At 40.8% G+C, this 21303-nt stretch overlaps 1 protein-coding gene across 1 annotated transcript in view; it reads right to left on the bottom strand.

Moving 5' to 3' along the window:
• Positions 1–21303, bottom strand: part of CCDC102B (coiled-coil domain containing 102B) — a 604790-nt gene that overhangs the window by 32579 nt on the left and 550908 nt on the right. The window contains exon 8 of the mRNA XM_081205635.1: positions 17645–17854. Within this exon, the coding sequence (XP_081061761.1) occupies positions 17645–17854 (210 nt within the window). The remainder of the gene's footprint in view (positions 1–17644; positions 17855–21303) is intronic.

Here is a 21303-nt window from a genome sequence, read left to right on the forward strand (position 1 = left end):
TGGAATAAATGGCCCTTATCTATACAGTTACAAGGGTTTGTTGAAAAAGAGAAAAGAACAAAAATGGCCATTTGCAACAATGGGAGCTTCCCTTCTGAATCTTGTAGCTGTGTGCTGGGAGAAGTGCAGGTTCAGGGTGCCATGGCTGGGGATGAAAGGATTAAAATCAATGGCTGTAGTTCATTTAGAACTGTAACTGCACAATATGCATTAAGCATAATGACCCTAAGCTAGATTGTTTGCTCCCTAGTGACCATCAAAACAATACTTGCCCAAAAGAAAGGACTCCAGAAATCCTTTTCCTACACTGTAAGACCGCTTCCATTTCAGAATTTGACTCTGAAACATCGATCCTGTAAAACTTGTCACCTTTCAGCAGCAATGAAAGCATAGCAAATGTCCTGTAGGAGCTGTTACAGTAAGAGCTTGCTTCTGTAACAGAAGTGATATATTTGATAGCTACAACTGAAAATACATGTAAAGATTGGTGGAGAATCATCTACTGCCGAGAGAGAGAGAGAGAGAGAGAGAGGAAATGGAATCTGAATCTGTGCCAAGCATTTACAGACTTCTTCAGCACATAATGTCAGTTTCTATTGGCTATGAAGTATTATTGAGAGAGTATTTGGATTGGTGAGCAAAACTGACCACACTGATGAAGTAAAGGCACGACATTAGGGAGAATTAAAATCCTGACATTTTGACAATCAAAAGTGACTTCATAACCAGAGAAGCCATAAACTAGGGTAATGTCAGGCAACTTGAAACTGCCCCCCCCCCAATTTTTTTCTTTAAATTACAAGGGGAAAAATGTCATTAAATTTCACAATCCTGGTTCAGAATATGAATTTACCCTGCATGCAGTATGTGGAAGCATCTTCTGAATATGTTTTCTACAGCTTGTAATATAAAACAAGACTCTGCAGAGGCATATACGGTGGATTTGATGAAATGTACTTTAAAAAAATAGCCCGAGTCACAGCTCAGTCAAAGCTAAATAGGGGAGGAGGAATGGAGGAGTGTGCTGCTATAAATCATGGTTTATGAAGCCTTAGATGATCATCCAAATGTGGCCACAAAGTTTATTATCTCTAGGTTTATACGTTTTCAACTCAATCATTTGTCAAAAGTGTAGTTAGAAGTGACCTCTTAGTGAGTATTCTCATTATCAGTGGAAACCAATGAGTCTGAGAGAGAAAAAATTGCGTATGAATATGCTAAAAAGGGTGGGATAATGAACTAATATTTACCATAGCAACCGTACAAGTCAACAGCTAACTGCAAGATAGATATGCTAACAGATTCCTTGGGATAAGCATATTTTACGCCCACAAAAAGCCACTACCCTCTTCCTGATACATTACAGATAAAATATTCTTTCTTCCTGCACCAGCTATCATCTATCTATATCTATCTATCTATCTATCTATCTATCTATCTATCTATCTATCTATCTATCTATCTATCTATCTATCTCTATCTATCTATCTATCTATCTATCATCTATCTATCTATCTATCTATCTATCTATCTATCTATCTATCTATCTATCTATCTATCTGCAGGGGAAAACTACATATATGCGAAACATCCTGGAACTGATTTGCATTATTTAGTAATGCAAAGTATTAATTAGTTTTTTATTCAATTTAAAGCATTGATATACTGCTTTGTATTACCACTAAGCAGCGTCTGCATAGCAAGGGCCAAGTCCTCTCTTCCTGGTTCACTCCAAACACCATTGGTGCTTGTCAAGCGTTCCTGTTGAATGTTTGAAAAACCTCTGGAGTTTTAGGGAGATTTTTTTTAAAAGCATTTCCTGGGAATGCTTGAAGCCTGAAAAGGTGACCTCTGTGAGTTTGCCCTCCCTTTCTCCCTAAGCAAACACACACCCATCACCATCATCATCTTGAGCGTCACCAGGCACTACTCACAGAGCCTCTCCTCAGCTGAGATTGGTGCTCCAAGCACCTTGTCCTGCTACAGATCAGGGGGCTTTTCAAGCTTTGAAAGCTCCATTTTTCAGTGAAGTGAAACCTGCCCAACCTTGCCAGCTACCTGTTTTCTGCTAGGCAGGGCTCTATTTTGTTTGAAGGAGGAGGATCCTGAGTTGGGCAATGGCGGGGAAAGGGTAAAAATCCCATTTCAAATTGGGCCAAGCTAGAACGAGACCAGGCTGACTCACAATACGAGCTCCCCTCGTTCAAAGTCTTGCACCATTTCTAATTTGAACTTACAATTAGCAAACAGCTAAAATGCTTGACTGAATCCATAAATCAAACAGTCAAGGCAAGACTCTTTAAGATAATATTTTAACCAAGGACTTATTTCACCACCAGGCTTTTTGCTACAGGGTGACCTTTCAGTATGTTTTTCCATCTTCTTCAAGAAGCCCTGTTTTCTGAAGTATCTCAATGTTCTATTATAGTATGCAGGATACATACCACGTAAGATAGATAGATGATAGATAGATATATAGAAACCTTTCCCAACTCTACCTATAGATGCCAGCAATTGAGCCAAGAGCTTTATGTGCCAACTATATGATTTACATTTCTGTCCATGTATGAATGGGTTTTAGAAAGTTATATGACATTTGCCCAGTCCATTCTCCAAATGCTTATTGTTCCCAATTGCTAATTTCGAATTTGTCAGAGTTAAATAAAAGCAATTTCCATATGTAAACACTGGCTATTTCTAAACAGTTACACTTCAAGGCATCTACTTATTACTAGTGATCAAAATATATAGTCAGAGCATTCAGGAAGCGTGCGACTCAATTCCTACCCTTTTCCTATTGTTTTTAACCTCTCTGTGATCTAGGGTCCTTGTTTCTTTTAGGTAGCTTTTAAGGATTTTTATTGCATTTGTAGTTTGTGTTGCATTTGTGTATTTTCTTTCTTTCTTTTGTTACCCACCTTGAACTTTTTAGGAAAGTTGGGACATAAATAAAATAAATTCTGATCCTACCCCATTACACATACTGATCACTTGACCCCAGCTACTGAAGATCCCTCTGTTTCCAACAAGCCTTCTCTGGCATCTTTTAGAGATCTGCTTCCCCGCAAACATTATCCAAGTGGCTGAGGTTTGATTACAGAATTGATCTTTAACTAGTTTCATCAGTTTTTGTTTGATTGACATGTGACCTTCTGCATCCCGAAAACGCAGCACTTCTTGCTGAATAATTTGCTCCATGAGAATGATTTATGGAAATATGCTAGTATGCTTCATTTAACATGATTTTTTTAAAAAAAGCCTACATTGGTTGTTCAGCAAATCTTGCTTACCTGCATTTTTAAAGATGCTACTAAACCTCACATGCACACTGTGAAATGTGTCTCCTTGCAGACCTCCTGAGATCTGTGACCATATATTTGGGTCACTAGTAATAAATCCCTTATAATTTATTTATAAGATGGGTCTCTTGATCTGTAACATTTTGGAAATAGCAAGCACCTGCATAGAAATTGCTGCTGGGGTAGGTAATAACAAAAACTGTGAAAGGCAGACTTGGAATTTTAAACGTCTCAGCTGACTGCCTTTCTACATTAACCTTCTGAACACCTCAATCTTATAGTGGCGGCGAACTACTTTTTGCCCACATGGCTTTCCTTTTCTACTTACCCTCAAGACATCTCCCCACCACAACGCCCCCGCCCATCTTCCTGAATATGCAAGAACATGTTATTTTGTGTAGCATTCTGAACACATGGGTTTTGATCCTATGATGAATTTCTTGTTTATTTATAGTGGAAATGAGATACAGTTGGGGCTTTTCTTTTCAGACAGAGCTCACCAGAACTCAGCTCCAGCACCTCTCAGGTGAGTACCACTGCCGTTTAAAGAGAACAAGCCAAGGGAGAAGTTCATGGTGAGCTCTGGCACCTCTTTTTCTAGAAAATACATGGGTAGATCTACACACAGGAAAAAACGCTATAAATAAGTCATAAATTAAATTGTTATAACCAAAGGGAAAAAAACGCTATGTAAAATCACATAGAAAAGTTTTGTGCTCTACATCGCCTTCTGGTGTTGCATGTTTGTAATGCATTCAAAACACTGTTTTTTGACAACAGTAATGTAGCTGAGTCCCATGCTCACACTCAGACAGAAGCATTAACCTGCACTTTTAGCATTACGCTGCACAATTTTAGTAAGAAAGTAACCTCACATGGATGACCACAAAGAGAGGGTGGTGATGTGGTATGTGCACATACTACACAATGTATAAAGGTTCTGAATATGTGAATGAATGATTTTCATTGACACTAAACTAAAACTTAAGTGGAACAAAACTGGGTGGAGATCTTGGCTATTCTATTACATTTTATATCCACCTTTCGTCCATGACAGAACTGAATGTAGTGTGCCACATAGGTGATTTCCCAGTGATTTCCCATCCAGACCATGGCCAAACTTAGAACTGTTCAGCAGCAGTAAAGTGCCTTTCGAACCTAGACCAGGTTGACTTCCCAAGAACCACTCCTGTTTCTGCAGACAGTTTTACCAATATGCATGGCCAATGGGCTATGTTCAACCTGACACATCACGGAATCATTATTTATGTATTTATAGTATTTATACTATACTGTCCACCAATTCAGTATTTCCATGGCACCTTACAAGCAGTCTATCTTTAATAAGAGGGAACTTTTATAAAGTGAGATGTGCTTTAAGTTTAACCTTTCTTTAAAGCAAAAATGTAACCCAATTCCATGCCTTTGACTCCATAGATTTCCCCCCTCCCTTTGCTGTAAACCACTGGAAGTAGACTATAGACTGTGACACATAATTTTAAAAAAGAGCAAGGTTTTATAGGAGTTACTAAATGTCCCACCAAATAATTAATGGCCATGTGCTACTTTAATGAAAAAAGGACACCGTTATATGAGCACATAATTCTGATGTTGTACAGGAATTTCCTCAACATTTATGACAAATACCTTGAGGCAACATTGTATCAGCATGCTCCAGTAAGCCACGCTATTAAAATCAGTTATGAACCATTATCTAATAGGAAGCAGCACCTGTACTATAAACCAACTTGACTGCATGCACAGCATAATGATACCAAGAGAATTGTGCATTCAGCTGGTGCATTTTCCTGTACCGTTTTACTAGGATAAGGCATTTGTTAAGGCATTTCCTTCCATTATCTCTCTACTGGTGCTGGCAACCTTCAGCAATAAGGTTTGCATCAGTATGACCTGGCAGGGCCTAGGCAATTTGCATGTAATAAATACAATGCATAATGGCTTTATGGTAGACATATTGGGGTTATTTAGCAACATTTTCATTCTAAACCTGTTACCGTCAAGCCCTTGGAGACCCTGAAATATGGATTAGAAACCTTCCCATTATTTACCTCCATGTACCCAATCATTTTACATCTTGGGTTCTTTGTGTGAGTGCATTCTTTTTCTCTCTTTCTGAAAGCATGAAGGCTATGAATTCAGTCTCAGGTATTCTCTTTTCAATGCTCTTTTAAGAAGGAAAGCATGGTCGGTTTTAATATGTTTAATATATTTTCTCAGAAGTGAAGAGAAGGGACAAAGCTGAAGTTAGCCCTGTTCTTTTAATGAAACCTTCCCTGTTTTCAAATAGCAAGTAGTCAGGGATGGAGTTTGGTCTTTCAAATTTCAGTGGCAAGGCCTAAATTTGGTGTCGCCCTTTGCCTATCACCTGCTGGTCTGCTCAGTTCACTACTTCATAGTTGTGGCACCCTGTGGCACCCCCTAGGCTGATTGCCCACTGCAGCAGAACCAGTCACGTTTCCTAAAATTTGCCTATGATGCAGTTCACTACACATGCCATAGATCAGGCATGTCCAACTCCCAGGAGACTGTGATCTACTCCCACTATATAAAAAATCCGGCAGTGATCTAACCATTGGATTGACCAAAGTTGTTGAGCTCCCCCCCCCCCCGCCCTTTTGGCCAGGATCGACCAGGGACACTCCACACCAACTGGTAGATCGCGATCGACCGGTTGGACATCCCTGCCATAGATTATTGATTTACTCAGTGGTCATCAAGATTCTCTAGATGACTGGTTTACTCAGCATTCATCCTGATTTGTCTGCAAGAAGCTTACACAGAGGTTAGACTATGTCTTATCTTTTATGGAGCATTAATTCTGATTTGTTTGCAGAGAGATTCTACACCAGTGACTATTCATCCAGAATTGCTGGGGTGTTTACATGTTTTCCCATATGGAAACCAAAAGAAGCAAAGATGGAGCAAAGTGCTTAACAATTCCCCTCTTCTCTGCTCTGAATTAACTCCCAGTTGTCTGCAAAGGAAGCTTCCCTTGTAAGCATGCTTCTGTAACCACAAGCTAAAGCATCCACTGGGGTGTGGAGAGGGTATAACTTGAAGAAAAGAAACCCAGCCAGCGTGGAAGGGGGATAAGCAGGGGTTTGGGGGAAGTTGCTGGGCAGACAACTACTACAACCCCCCAGAAAAACTTTTGACATTGAAGCATCAGCGTATTAAAATAATTTTATTGCACTTTTTCTTTAAATGAACAAAAGTAGGAGCCACACACACACACAGCCCTGTGTGTGCAAAGTTGGGGGCGGGGACACAACGTATTAAAATATACTGTTGGGAACCTGTTGGCTTGCTTTTGGAAATCTAGGTTATTTCATGGTATTTTGAATGAATGAATGAAACTTTATTTGCGTCAGCCATAGCAACAAAAAAACAATGTGATATACACAGAACAAAATAAAAAGTTTAGGATCCTGAATCAGCAGTCAAATAGTGGACCTTATTCTGATTGCCCCAGCTAAAAGCCTTGCAACCTTTGCTGTCATCTGCTCCTCTTGATCTGCCAGGAGAAAAGACACTGTGGCAGTGGTTGGGTGACTTGGAATAGACAATATTTTGTATTTTGTAGTTATACTAGGGTTGCCATGTGTCCAAAATTTTCTGGACATAGCCGGTATTCAGTTAACCTTTTTTTTTTTTTGAGATTTTACAAAAAAAGAGGTCAACAACTTTGCCTAAAACTATTGTGTCCACATACCTATTATTAGGGGTCTCACCTTTTTCATAAAAGAAAGGCTACAGATTCAGGAGCTTTTTAGTTTGGGGATGGGAAGCAACTAGGATTTGGGCTATGATTGCCACCCTGTGTTTCTTTGGGAGAAAGGGAAGGATTATCATCACCACCACCACCAATATGTTGTGAAGCAGAGTTTGTTGCTACTACAACTCTGTTGAATCCTATTAAACACTTTTTTTAAACTGCACTTGATTTGACATATACTATACAGTGGTACCTCGGGTTACATACGCTTCAGGTTACAGACGCTTCAGGTTACAGACTCCGCTAACCCAGAAATAGTACCTCGGGTTAAGAACATTGCTTCAGGATGCGAACAGAAATTATGCTACGGCAGCACGGCAGCAGCAGGAGGCCCCATTAGCTAAAGTGGCGCTTCAGGTTAAGAACAGTTTCAGGTTAAGAACGAACCTCCAGAACGAATTAAGTACTTAACCCAAGGTACCACTGTATAAACCTTATGATTGTTAGCAATAATCTAGTAAGGATAATGCCGTTACTAAGTTTATATTGACAATCCAGTTTATAGATAAGATTCCACTTAAGTGCATCTAAGTGAGTCTCACATGAAACAGTAGCTAAGCTTTCTTTCCACACTGAGTTCTTGTAAGGAAAAATTAAAATAATGAGAAATTGCATCTCATCTAATGAGAATTCATTAGTTTGTACATCATAGGCTAGGTTTTTGAGCGGTTTTTTCCTTCCTCGGGGGCAATTTTTTTACATATAATCAAAGAGTTAGGAGGCATTTCATGTAATGAAGCATGAAATAATGTTGGCTCTCGTAAGATTAATTTTCCCTGCATACATTGCGGCCCATTAATGTAAAGAAACAGACGGTGCATAATGACAGAGTCATCTGTGGAAGAGGTTTCAGCTGTCACACAGGAGGGGAAAAATAAAGAGGATTTTTCTGCTGTGCTTGCCATAAATTTCAGAAATTTAACACAAGATGACTGCAGAGCTTTTATTTGATCAAAATACCAGGCAACTTGTCTTTTACCCTTAAAAGACAAAGATTTCACCCATCACCCTGTGAAAGGAAACTAACACATGAGGAGTCTATGAGATTGCTGGTCAGGGAAACCTACTGGTGGTTGAGTTGATGGCTCAGTAGAATATTGTTAAGATTCTGTCTGCCATTGGAGGCAAAGTCTCTCAGACTGAAAAAGGTATATGGACTTGTAGGCTTGGTATTACTACAGTAACAAACAAATAAGTTTCCAAACTCATGAATTGGCACAATTGCTTTTGTGTCCCTTTATAAGAGATGCTCATTTACATGCTCTTTCCCTCTCTCTCCCAGCCCTCGTTGTTCCACCAAAAGCCAGTAAAAACTCTCTTGTTTTCTCCCTCACCCTTCTCTTTTCTGCTCATGATCTTGCCTCCACCCAGCAACTCCCCTTACGCTCTGCAGCCTCCTTGTTTTTGGATCTTTTTGGTCACTTCTTTTTTTAAAAAAGAATGGCTATGATCTGCTTAATATATTAATTAATAGTATTAATTGTGTATTTGATTATATATATTTAATTAAATATATTACTTGTCTGTATGAAATAATGTTAACAATATTGCAAAATTCAATTAAGTGTGTGGTTCCCGGGTTCTGTGTCAAAGTACTTTTGTGGCCCACTTGTACTGAGAGGTTGGACTGTCCTGGGTTATACTGAGAGGCAGTGACTATCTCTCGGTCACCCAGTGAGCTTCATGGCTGAGTAGGGAACCCTCTGACCACTACAACACACTGGTTTTCAACATAAGCCTTTCTGGAAATACCCAAGTGCAAGTCTATTGAAGTTAGTGTTAGTTATGTACAATATAAGGCCAGAAAAAATCAGCTTCAAGAGTTTCTTCTTTATCTGTTTTCCTGACCTACATATTGCAAAATAAATTGCATGCACTGGAAAATATTCTCCTATGGAACTTGATTCCCCCTTCCCAGCTGAGAAATAGTTTTAAACTATTGTTTGTTTGTTTATAGATTTCATAGGCTGCTTTTCAGGAGAACCTGACAAAATGATTTCTATAGAACATCAAATCAATGAAACAGTAAAGGCAAGATACAGGATGGAGGAAACCTGTTTGAACGTCATATTTCTTCTCCCTCTAGGGCAGGGGAGGCGAACCTTTGGCTCTTCAGATATTGTTAGTCTCAATCTCTGACCAACCCCAGCTAGCAGACCCAGAGGTGATAGGTACATCTGGAGAGCTACTGATTCCCCAACCCCTGCTCTTAGGGAAGGATGATTGTTGAATAGTCTGATGGTGTCAGTTTGGAGAGGGAGAGGTCACTTCAGTTGGAACACCAGCAGTTTTATGGTGGGCAGTTCAACATCTTCCCACTCATTCCTGTTATACAGTGGAACCTCGGCTTACAGCGGGGATCTGTTCTGGAGGCCCCGCCACAACCCGAAAATGATGCACATCAAAGTGCTGCGTCTGTGCATGCGCAAAGCGTGATTTAGCACTTCTGAGCATGTGCAAGTGGCGAACCTGGAAGTAACCCATTCCGGTACTTCCGGGTTTGCCGCAGACGTTGGCTGAAGCAGACGCAAACGGAGGCAGACACAGAACGAGGTTTGACTGTACCTATTATTTGCTGTTGAAGCCCTTCACAGAAATAGATCCATGTTCAGGAGTATCCAGGCCTTAAGGATGAAACACGGTCGCCAGAGAGTCCTCCCCACTGCTGGTTTCTGCCCCTTTTCCTCACATGGGGAAATTTCCTTGGATAGTGGGGGGACTGGCAGATATATCTGGCTGCAGGTGAGCTCGGTATGAACTGGGCTTGAACTCTGAACAACTTTCAGGTTGAAGGGGAGACTAGATGCTGGACTATCCCAATTTTGAATTTGCTGATATTATAAATAACAAATCTCCAGCTTTCTACAAACACTAAGTATTCACATTCTGTCATCATTATTAACACTCTTCGTGATTTGTGAAGCAATTCATCATGTTCATCTTTCATGAGATATTGCACTACTGTATAATAATAAATCTACCCATTTGTTTTCTTCCTCCTCAAATCCCATAAAATGTTATTACTCCTGCTTTCTTTATGCATTTCACAGCTTGTATAACTACCCACAGTACCATGCAGAACAGCTTACTTTACTCCTCTGCCCTTGCCAATCAAGGCCTTGGCTTAGTCATTCTTAGTATCTGCTGTAAAGTTTAGATCTAGCTAATTACTCATAGTTATCTTGGCAATGTAAAGTTAAACTTAACATCAGCTGCACTACCCCCATTGGTTGGTATTTTCCTCTGTTAAAATGAAGCATATTTTGAAGTAAAATTGCAAAAGCATTTTATGAGATGTAAGTCATCAGTTTACACACTCATGTGAAGACAAAGTCACAACCCTTCTGCTCCGCAGGGAGGTGGGACCGATTCATATAGTCCAACCCCGCCACTTAATGGATCCAAATGGTTTCCAAAAAGTGGTAGGGGATGTTTTATCCCATGTTGATGACCTCTCTGCTGATTTCCTAGTGGCCCGCTGGAATGCGGAGTTAACCAGGGACATTGACTGTCTGGCTCCTGAGTGCCCTCTCCAATTGCATGGAGCCCGGACAGCCCCATGGTTTTCCCCAGAACTGAGGGAGATGAAACAATTGCTGAGATGGCAAGAGCACCAGTGGCAGAAAACTCATTCTGAATCTGACCGAACACGGATTACAGTTCAGCATCAAGCCTACCAAGTGGCGATAGCAATGGCGAAGAGCACCTTCTTCACCACCTCTATTGCATCTGCAGAAAACAGCAGCAGGAGACTCTTTCAGGTGGTTTGCAATCTAACAGAACCACTTCCACCACTGATGCCTGGTGAGGAACCCAAGATCTCCTGCAATAATTTTGCAAAGTTGCTCAGATTCGGAAAGAGGTAGACACCACCGTGGGAGCAGAACCGGGGCAGGAGCATGCCAGAGTTCTGTCTAGTTAACTTGTGTGAGATCAGTTCCAATCTGTTACCTCCAAGGATGTGGATAGGCTGCTTGGGCGAGTGAAACCGACCACCTGTCTCCTTGATCCTTGCCCATCCTGGCTCATAAAAGCGAGCCGGGAAGGGCTGGGTGATGGGCTCTCGACCATGACATTCTTCTGGACTGTCTAGAGGAGCTGGGAGCTGGGGGCACTGTTATACAGTGGTTCTGATCCTTCCTCCTGGACCGTGTCCAGAAAGTGGGGGGGGGATGAGTGTTCAGACTGCTGGGATCTCACTTGTGGGGTGCCTCAGGGCTCTGCCCTTGCAGTGCCCCACACTACCTTCCACAATGTCCTTGATTGTCCCCCAATTCTCTAGAGCTGATTGGAGAGGCTGCAGACTTGGATAGGGAATTACACAGATACATAGTGATCTGTAGGGAGATATATACTCATGCATCCACTATTTTCATAGTTGCCTTCAGGGAATGGTAATGTATTTTCTTATCCTATGGGAGCATTTTCCAAACGTTAGCAAATAGGGCTATAATGCACCTGTGAAGCATTTTTTTTTAAAGTACAATATTAATATTAAATGTGTACTGGATATGTGATCTGCAGTTTTAATTAAACCAATGAAGGCAAATGTATATATACATTAACAAACCAACTTTTCTACTGCGGTGGCACAGCCTACTTTCAGGTCATATTGCCATGCAATGTGTTTTATTTATTTATAACCACTCATTAGAAAAGCAATCCTTATGATTCAGATCAGGAAAAACTATAGTCCTCCCCCATTCCACTCAAGAATACAGAGTGATCATTATTTCTTTTTCCTCATTATGAATGGCAGGTCAGGACATCTGTGGTGGAAGAGCTCCCACACCATGTGAGTGGAGGGATATGCTTTCCTCTTCCTAAGCATCTCCAGTGCCATGGATCAGAGGTTAGGATTGCACTTCTAACATATTAAATGTCCCTCTAATGCCGGATATATGAAACAAACAGGAAAAGCTGAACAACAATTTCTAACAATATTTTGAATCAAGACTGATTTATCTTTATTCTGAAGTCATAGATATAAATATATGCAACGGCGCTTGCATTTCAAAGAAATGTCAAAACATGAGTGATAAGCATAGATTTAACGTTTCCATTTCAGACAGAATTAATTGATTATCACAATGCCTCTGGTCTCCTTTTAAATATCCGTGTCCCAATCACTAGAATATAAATTGCCCGTATAAACTTTCTACAATCTCACCTTCAATCCCCACTTTTGAAATTAAACTATTCTATTCACACATTTCAGAAGAATGTCTGAAAGTGGTTAGATTTAAATGTAAATGAGATGGGGCCATCATAAAATGGAATTTCATCAGAAGTTCATGAAATAGACACCTTGGAAAGTTCAGTTCAGCTGCTAAAGATGATCACACTATAGTTTTTGATAACCAGCTTAACCACTAACATTGAAGCAGGACACAAATGGCTTTTAGAAGTCAAACAGAAAACATGAAACATTCTGGTCCCAGGAAAGCATGCAGCCATGACAAAACTGTAAAGCAGGCCGTATGAAGTACAAAATGTATCTAGCATGATTACTTGCAAATGAACTGTTCCTATATCTAAATAAGATGAGTGGGCTCCAGGAGATGAGCGCTTGGAAGAAGGACTGGTGAACTGGGAGAGCCTGCAATAGCCAGGAGATGAGAGTCAGAGGCAGGAGAAGCTGCAGGACTGGAGAGTAAAGAACAGGTGCAGGAGGAGGAAGAGACTGGTTAGACTGGTGTAGTGTCAAGGGCTTCCACCCTTCCTTCTCCTGCCTCCACACATTGAGAGTCAGTGTAAAGACTCCACACATGCACTTATGGTCATAGGGAGGTGTCTGAAAGATGAGACGGGCGGGCATTGTGCACATGCGTATACGTATGGAGAGCCATCTTGGGCAGCCTTTCATTGTGGGAGCAACCTTATTTCTAGAGTAGCTGGGAGGGACCTTGCGAACGCGCATATACAAGTTCTTCTTGGGAAGGTTCTGGAGCCTGTGCGTGCTCCCATCGCTAGATAGGCGTGTTCTCTTTCTGTCTGTCTCTCGCTCTTTCCTGTCACTCCCCCACCTCCTGGCTTTGGTGAGCGAGACTTTCCAGAGAGCTCTCCCTGCTCTCCCACCTAGCACCCCCCATAATTTGGCGCCAGGGTGCCCCGCACCCCTTGTCAGTAATTTGTTCTCTCATTGCTGGATCATGTGATCCTTATTTACATTCCATACTGCTGAAAGTGTGGGAACGGAAACTCAGACTAGAGAACTTCCGTTCTTTGTGCTTTTGTTCTTCTGCTATTTGTTCCCTGCTCTCGAACAGAGAAGATGCATGTGTGAGACGCTGTTCACACTAGCCATGTTTTTTTTGTTTTGATTTGCTGTAAATAAAGAAAAATTCTTGATGCTGCATACCTACACAGTCTCTCTTCTTGCGGAACTCTGCTAATGCATGCCCACAGCTCCACTGGATGTGGGTCGCAGTACCAAGAATGTACAGAAACCCCTCCCCCCCAGTAAAGATGGCCCTTCATGCAGGCAGAGTTATTCCCTGCTTGCATGCAGCCCAGGTGGGGGAGATACATAAGCAGAGGCTGGAGGCGGGGCCTCGCTGTTGCTGCATTGGGTGCACACCTAGGAGTAACTAAGAGACCTGGGATTGATAGACATGCCCTTTCCTAATTTGTAAGTGTACTTTTGACAATAAAGAGTTAATTCCTCACTATGGACAGGCCTGCTGGCTAAGAATGGATGATCTCATGCTATACATTAGGCTAAATGAAATTGTCCCATTTTAGGGAGGTGGAAAGTGTTTGCAAGTGAATGCAGCGGGTGGAGAACAGGTATACCTGATGGGGGTGATGACCCAGTGAATCTGATGAACCTGCATAGGCTCCACATCGTATCTGAAAGCAAATGGACCTCCTTACTCTGCTTGGGTTTTTTCCTACTACCACTGCATCCCTTTTTTCTTTTCTCTCTGTAACAGCATACGGTATCAGTTTGTAAGCCGATTAGTTAGGTCACTGGAAACTTAGCCAGATAAACTCACTATATCGCTGGAAATTAAAATACATCTAATGCTTCTAGTCTGAATCTCCCCCCCCCCCACCCACTTCCAACCATCTATTTAATCCAGATCAAATGATGGTAGTCATCAATTTGCTATTCTTGACATGGGAAAGCTTGTAACCCATGTATGTATTTAAAGATAAGCTATGAGCTGCTATGATCACAAATATAGTTTTAGGGAAATGTTTTTTAAAACATAGATATGAATTTCCATGTGAATGATATATTTCCCTGCTTTCAGCCTGTCATATGAGTAGTTAAAAGTTGAAGTATATAAAACTTGCATAGGCCACGTAAAGCATTTTGATTCCTATGTTTTATATCTCTAATAAAATACAGTAAAGCCACATTTCCTACAGTCATTCATAATATATTTGAAAAAACTGTAGGTTGTTTTTTTAAAGTTTCAAGTACAGTGCAGATTAGATTTGATACACATCTTTCATGCAATCAAGGCAGCTGTCTAAAAAACTTGGCAGTAGGGCTAAAGGGAAATATGATATATACCAGTCATAGAAACTGTAGATGGAAAGGTGGAAAAGTAATAATGCGTTATTCTATCACAGTAAAGGGGTCAACACAAAAGCCTGGTGAAATAAAACCCGCATTTTGTTTTTAGTATAGTCTAAAAGTTTCATGTAACTGGAGTCTCTCCATGGAACAGAGAAATACACAGTTGGTCCAAATTCAGATATAATCTTGTCTCAACATTTATCCCCAAGGCATTGTGCTCATGATCGGAAAGAGAAGGCTACACACTTCTCTATTTTTCTTTACACACTTTGGCTATTTTTCTTTCAATAACAACAAGAAACACTGCTAAAGCTAGGGAGGCACCATCACACTAGTTACTTATTTAAGGGTGGGAGTCTATTATCTGAGGTATATATCTGAGAGGTAGCAACTCTGATATGGAATCATAGATTCATAGAATTGTAGAGTTGGAAGAGACCCTGAGGATCATCTAGTCCAGCCTCCTGCAATGTCCATAGGCTGGTTCTTGTGCAGAAAGCAGTGGTGTTGAAAAAGCTGGTTTAGAACTGTGTTTGTATGCATGGAGCTCCCATGACTGACTCTCTCTTTTCCTTTCCTTTGTAAATAGTTCTCTTGTCAATCACTTGATTGTTGGCATCCAAGTGGGAATTTGAAATAAAATGTAGGTTGGACCAGCTAAAGTATTAATTGAGGACTAAACTTGATAAGGGACGTGGGTGGCGCTGTGGGTTAAACTACAAAGCCTAGGACTTGCCGATCAGAAGGTCGGCGGTTCGAATCCCGCAACAGGGTGAGCTCCCATTGCTCAGTCCCTGCTCCTGCCAACCTAGCAGTTCGAAAGCACGTCAAAGTGCAAGTAGATAAATAGGTACCACTCCGGAGGGAAGGTAAAACGGTGTTTCCGTGTGCTGCTCTGGGTTGCCAGAAGCGGCTTAGTCATGCTGGCCACATGACCTGGAAGCTGTACGCCAGCTCCCTCGGCCAATAAAGCGAGATGAGCGCCGCAACCCCAGAGTTGGCCACGACTGGACCTAATGGTCAGGGGGTCCCTTTACCTTTACTTTAAACTTGATAAGACACCAGTCACACAATTACCAAGTGTTGTTCTTGTTTTAATGTAAATAGCAAGCACAAGGGTGCTGATCTGGATTGGGACCCTGACACAGGATAGGGACCTTTTACCTTTTATCCTTTCCCTGGTTCTCAGTCTGGATCAAGCCCCAATACCTGCTATGTGCATAAAGGGGAAAGCTCCCATTCATGCCGTTATTTAAAAAGCTAATTGCTTGAATGGTGTCTCATTTAGTTTGGCCTTGAGGCAGCTGCCCAAGTGAGCAATAATGCATGGAACTACTACACACATTGAGAATAATTGCTGCTCCTCCAGACCACTGAATGCAAAGTTAGTAAGAACTTAAAAAATAAATAAATGCTTGGCTTGTAAATGCTACCCCCAAACTATTTCCTTTGGCTTCTTGATTTTAACTTGGGATGGATTTTTCCAAATCTCACATCCTTTTTGTTCTGTGGTGTCTCCTGTTCAGGCTGGTTTCCCCTTTCTCTAGACTTAGTTCCTTATCTGTCCCCCTTCCCTTTCTCTTAGGTCTACAACAGGGGTACCCAATGTGCTGCCCCTCAAATGTTGCTGGACCTCAACTTCCATCAGCTCCATGTAGCACAACTATTGGCTAAGAATAATGGGAGTTATAGACATTAACACCTGGAGGGCACAACACTAGCTATCCACCTATCCCAGCTCTATATCTTTGGTGGTTTCTAGCCTGCCTAGAAAATGGAAACCTAAAGACTTCTTTGACTAATGAGTAAATTGCATGGTCTTTGTACTTTGGGGTGTTGAGGGCTGGGTATTCTGTTGTTTTTCTGGTGTACCTTTAAAGCCAGCCTGACTTACGGTAAACCCCACAATACATTCCAACAGCAACAACTGGATCCTTGAACTCTTAGACTTGCATGCCATCCTTTGCATTTGGCCAGAGGGATAAATGCCTCTATGTATATGCAGAATTCAACCCCCCCCCCCCAGTATTGTATTGACAGTCAGCCCAGAGCTCCTGTGATAGCATCTGGCACTGTTGAGCACTGACACCGCTCATTTTACAAATTAAGCACTGGCAACACATCCAATGAAGATAAATGATCTTCTGTTCATGCTACATTATCTTGTCATTTTATTTTATTTCCCCCCATAAGATGTGATCCTGGTCTGGGCTACCAAAAAGAAGCAATTCAAAACAAACTCTAAACACACGAGAGGAATTTATTTGATCAGTGTCCTGATCCACTCTAACTCTATTGCTTCTTAATAGTGTTACGATCATCCAGATATAGCAGTCTTATAGGCTGCTATAGATATGCTTTCATTAATATTCTGGTGATTTACAATGCAAGCTATTGTCTGAAATCATGAATATCACATATAACCATAGCAGATCATGCACAAACAGCCAATGTGGATGCATCCTATAAAATTCTGTTTGGCTGACCCACTGCAAAACCCCCTGACTTTTGGCAGACTGCTAAAGCAATTATCTTCAAATATTCATTGAAAAATAAGTGCTTTTTTATAGCTATAATAATATTCCTTTGATGCTTATTTGCACTATTATTGTGTGAAGTATAAATATAATTAATAACATGTTTAATGCAGAAATCATGACCGGGTAATTGATATTTTATGCAGAAAAGAATGCTGATAATAAATTCAATTAAAGCTCCCTTCTGCTATGAATTGTGTCAGGTGGCATCATGTGTAGAAAGGGGTCCCACCACTGGCTCCACCTCCAAAATTATGCAGCTTTTAGGCTCCACTGAAATATTCACACATTAGGTGCAGAACTCTGTAGAATGTGCAGGTTTCTAGCTTGGGTGCAGGTCTCTGTATAGGCACTTTCCCCATGAGACAGCCCCACCTAAAATGTGGAAGTCAGGGGTGAGGATGAAATGCGGGAGAAGTATTTGCTACAGCTCAAACTACCCCCTGCCGAAATGCTTGAACTAAGTAACTAAGTATCATACCTTATTTCCCCCCAGCAGTTCACTGTATGGTATCTTGAGATCTCCACACAGATGAATTGCAGGCCATTTACTTTTTCTGTCCAGAAGATCTTGAAGATCCTTCATCTTGGCCTTTAATCTTCTGTTGTCTATACCCAGTTCTTGATTTTCTATTTCAAGGTTTTTTCTTCTTTCCCATACTGATGTACTTTCAGGCTGTGGTATTTCCATCTGGAAAATGGGAGAGGAGGATGGCAGAATCTGTGAAGACAAGAACCCTTTTCCTGGAAAAGACACACAGCTGTAGGCAAATTAAACTTGTGGGCCCATGCTACTATTATGCAGGCAAATTAATCCAGGGTTCTTAATATGCTTGAGATGTCAAACAGCTATGACATACAGAACAGCTCCCAGGATTCTGCTGGGATTTATGCATGGAGCTCCTAGCTCCTTATATACTGTTACATGTCTTTATGCTATATGGTTTATTTATACATATATATATAACCTGAGCCTACAGTGTAGGGCTTCAAAGCATTACACTGCAAGAGAATCCCATCTCTCCCACTGCTGCAGTCTCCCAATTCAAAGCAGGTAGTCCACATTGTGCTCTGGCCCCACTCTCTCACTTGCTTTCAACAGACCGATACCTTTCCCCCTTGATCATGCCACAGAAAGCTGAAGTCCTAAAACTTCCTCCTAACAAAATTTCTAGCCTTGTCTACTGACTACCAATCTCAGAGCTCAGGGTGGAGCTCCACCCATTTGAGCAGAGAGTCTCTGCTTTGCTGATGGCCCATCTCCTTGTCTTTGTTCTCTGTTAATGTCCTATCTGTCAGGTGATATTCTAACAAGGGAAGATAAATCCACCTACTAAGAGTCTGACTTCCAGTTTAATTCTACAAGCATTAAATAAATTCTAACACCTATTAAATCCATAAATTATAGGTGTCTTGAACCCACAAACTCATAACAATAGAGAAAGACATCCATACAGTCTTTTCGTAACTTGGTATCATCTGATGGGTCATACAGAAGAAAAGAAGCAGTATCTGAAGCCAGGTTTATTGATTTCTTAGACTAACTTGCATTTTTCATTGTTCATACTATCAACACAAAAGTATAGAAGATGTAAACTCTGGCCAAACCCAGGATATATATAGGATATATATATATATATATATATATATATATATATATATATTTGCTTTCGTAGATTTTCACGGGTACAGGAATGTAGGTTTTGGTGTCTTCGGGTGTCTTCCCGTGTAAGAGTTGGGGTGTCTAGGCGACGTTTCGACGAGGTCTCACTCGTCATCTTCAGGCTGGTGCTTTCGGCTTCTTGTTACTAGAACAGAGCAGGATCTCAGTGTTTGAGTTCCTATAAATACTGTTGAGGGGGTGTGGTGTATAGCCTCCAACGTTCTGGGCAGAGAGGAAGTTCCTAGGTTAATGTGCCTTTTCTTCTTTTGTTCATTAATTACTTGAGGGATATCTTGAGTGATTACTTGAGTGATATTCTGAGTACCACTTAGGAGGGTCATTAGGTGTGGATTAGTTGCTAAAGCTTTCGTGTCTTGACCTCTTGACCTTGTAAAGAGTTTTTCTGAGAAGATGGCTGTACTGCACTTAGTTGTGCTCTGGCTTGGCTTCGTGTATAGGGGCGAGCTGTGGTTTTGTGCCCTGTGCCAGCCAGATCTGTGTAGGGATTGCAGGGGGGTGCAGCATCCGGAGGTGCCACTATGGTTTGGCTACTGGATGGTGTCTGTAATTTATCTGTCCCAACTCTTACACGGGAAGACACCCGAAGACACCAAAACCTACATATATATATATATATATATATATATATATATATATATATATATATATATGCTTTCGTAGATTTTCACGGGTACAGGAATGCAGGTTTTGTTGTCTTCGGGTGTCTTCCCGTGTAAGAGTTGGGGTGTCTAGGCGACGTTTCGACGAGGTCTCACTCGTCATCTTCAGGCTGGTGCTTTCGGCTTCTTGTTACTGGAACAGAGCAGGATCTCAGTGTTTGAGTTCCTATAAATACTGTTGAGGGGGTGTGGTGTATAGCCACCAACGTTCTGGGCAGAGAGGAAGTTCCCAGGTTAGTGTGCCTTTTCTTCTTTTGTTCATTAATTACTTGAGGGATATCTTGAGTGATTTCTTGAGTGATATTCTGAGTACCACTTAGGAGGGTCATTAGGTGTGGATTAGTTGCTAAAGCTTTCGTGTCTTGACCTCTTGGGCTTGTGAAGAGTTTTTCTGAGAAGATGGCTGTACTGCACTTAGTTGTGCTCTAGCATGACGAGTGAGACCTCGTCGAAACGTCGCCTTGACACCCCAACTCTTACACGGGAAGACACCCGAAGACACCAAAACCTACATATATATATATATATATATATATATATATATATATATATATATATATCCCTGCCTTTCCAATTTATTTTTAGATGAAGACTAGTATGGTGGCAAAGAGTAACCATTTAAAAAACAACAACCTATTGCTCACTAGTTATGGCTACAGTTACAGATAGGTAGCCGTGTTGGTCTGCCATAGTCAAAATAAAAAAATTCCTTCCAGTAGCACCTTAAAGACCAACTAAGTTAGTTCTTGGTATGAGCTTTCGTGTGCATGCACACTTCTTCAGATACCATCTTTGGTATCTGAAGGTATCTGAAGAAGTGTGCATGCACATGAAAGCTCATACCAAGAACTAACTTAGTTGGTCTTTAAGGTGCTACTGGAAGGAATTTTTTTATTTTAGTTATGGCTAGTTGAAGACATTGATGGAGATGTTAGGAAACAAGGTAGGAAATGAAAAACAGTCTTGTCAACTGATTAGTCCATGTGATCTGTGGATCCTTTGAAAATATAAGTACTGCAACATGAGGAGTACTCAGATGAAGCTTCTCACACCTTAAAAGCATTCCAGAGGGACATTGTAGCTAGCGATGGACAACTGCCATTTTGGATTTTCCTCATTTTCTCATTTTTCCAATCTCATTTTTTGCAACACTTTATAATATTTTTTTTCCTTAAAGTCCTTACGGAAATTCACCAGCATTTCTTCTAATATATTCATTTTTATGCAATGTTACCTAATGCACATATTTTTACAAGCAATGTCCCCATTTTCTGTGTTATTTTCACTAATATATATGTGTTTTGTGCATATTTTGGGGTTGGAGAACTGAATTGCATAATTTGGAGAAGTGTGAATTTTGAAGGCTAATGATTGAAGCTGGAAGACTGCTTTTCATAAAAAGCAAACAGAACTAGCAGACAAATGTTACCAACATCTGCCGTAGAATGCTTAGTTCGGTCCTCAATTGCCATCCTAAGCAATTCATCTTTCTGCAATGCTGACTAATCAATGTAATGTTTATTCTTCACTGGATTCAGGAAAGGAAAGAAATTACAAAAGCACCCAAGAGTGAATTCCAGCCAAACTATTTAGGCAGGTAGGACTGCCTGACAAAGATATGAGGTAAAAAGGCAAGTATACTTATCCTGGACATCTGAGAAATTTCAGTTCACATATCCAAAAAATTTACTTGAATAAAAAGATTTTTTTCTATTAAATGGATTTTTTTTCTATTAAATGGATTGCTTTTCTTCAGTTTGAAGACTGCATTGCAATAAAGTAAATACCTAAAATAAT

The sequence above is a fragment of the Podarcis bocagei genome (assembly GCF_964188305.1).
Source record: "Podarcis bocagei genome assembly, chromosome: 8".
Classification (NCBI taxonomy): Eukaryota; Metazoa; Chordata; class Lepidosauria; order Squamata; family Lacertidae; genus Podarcis; species Podarcis bocagei.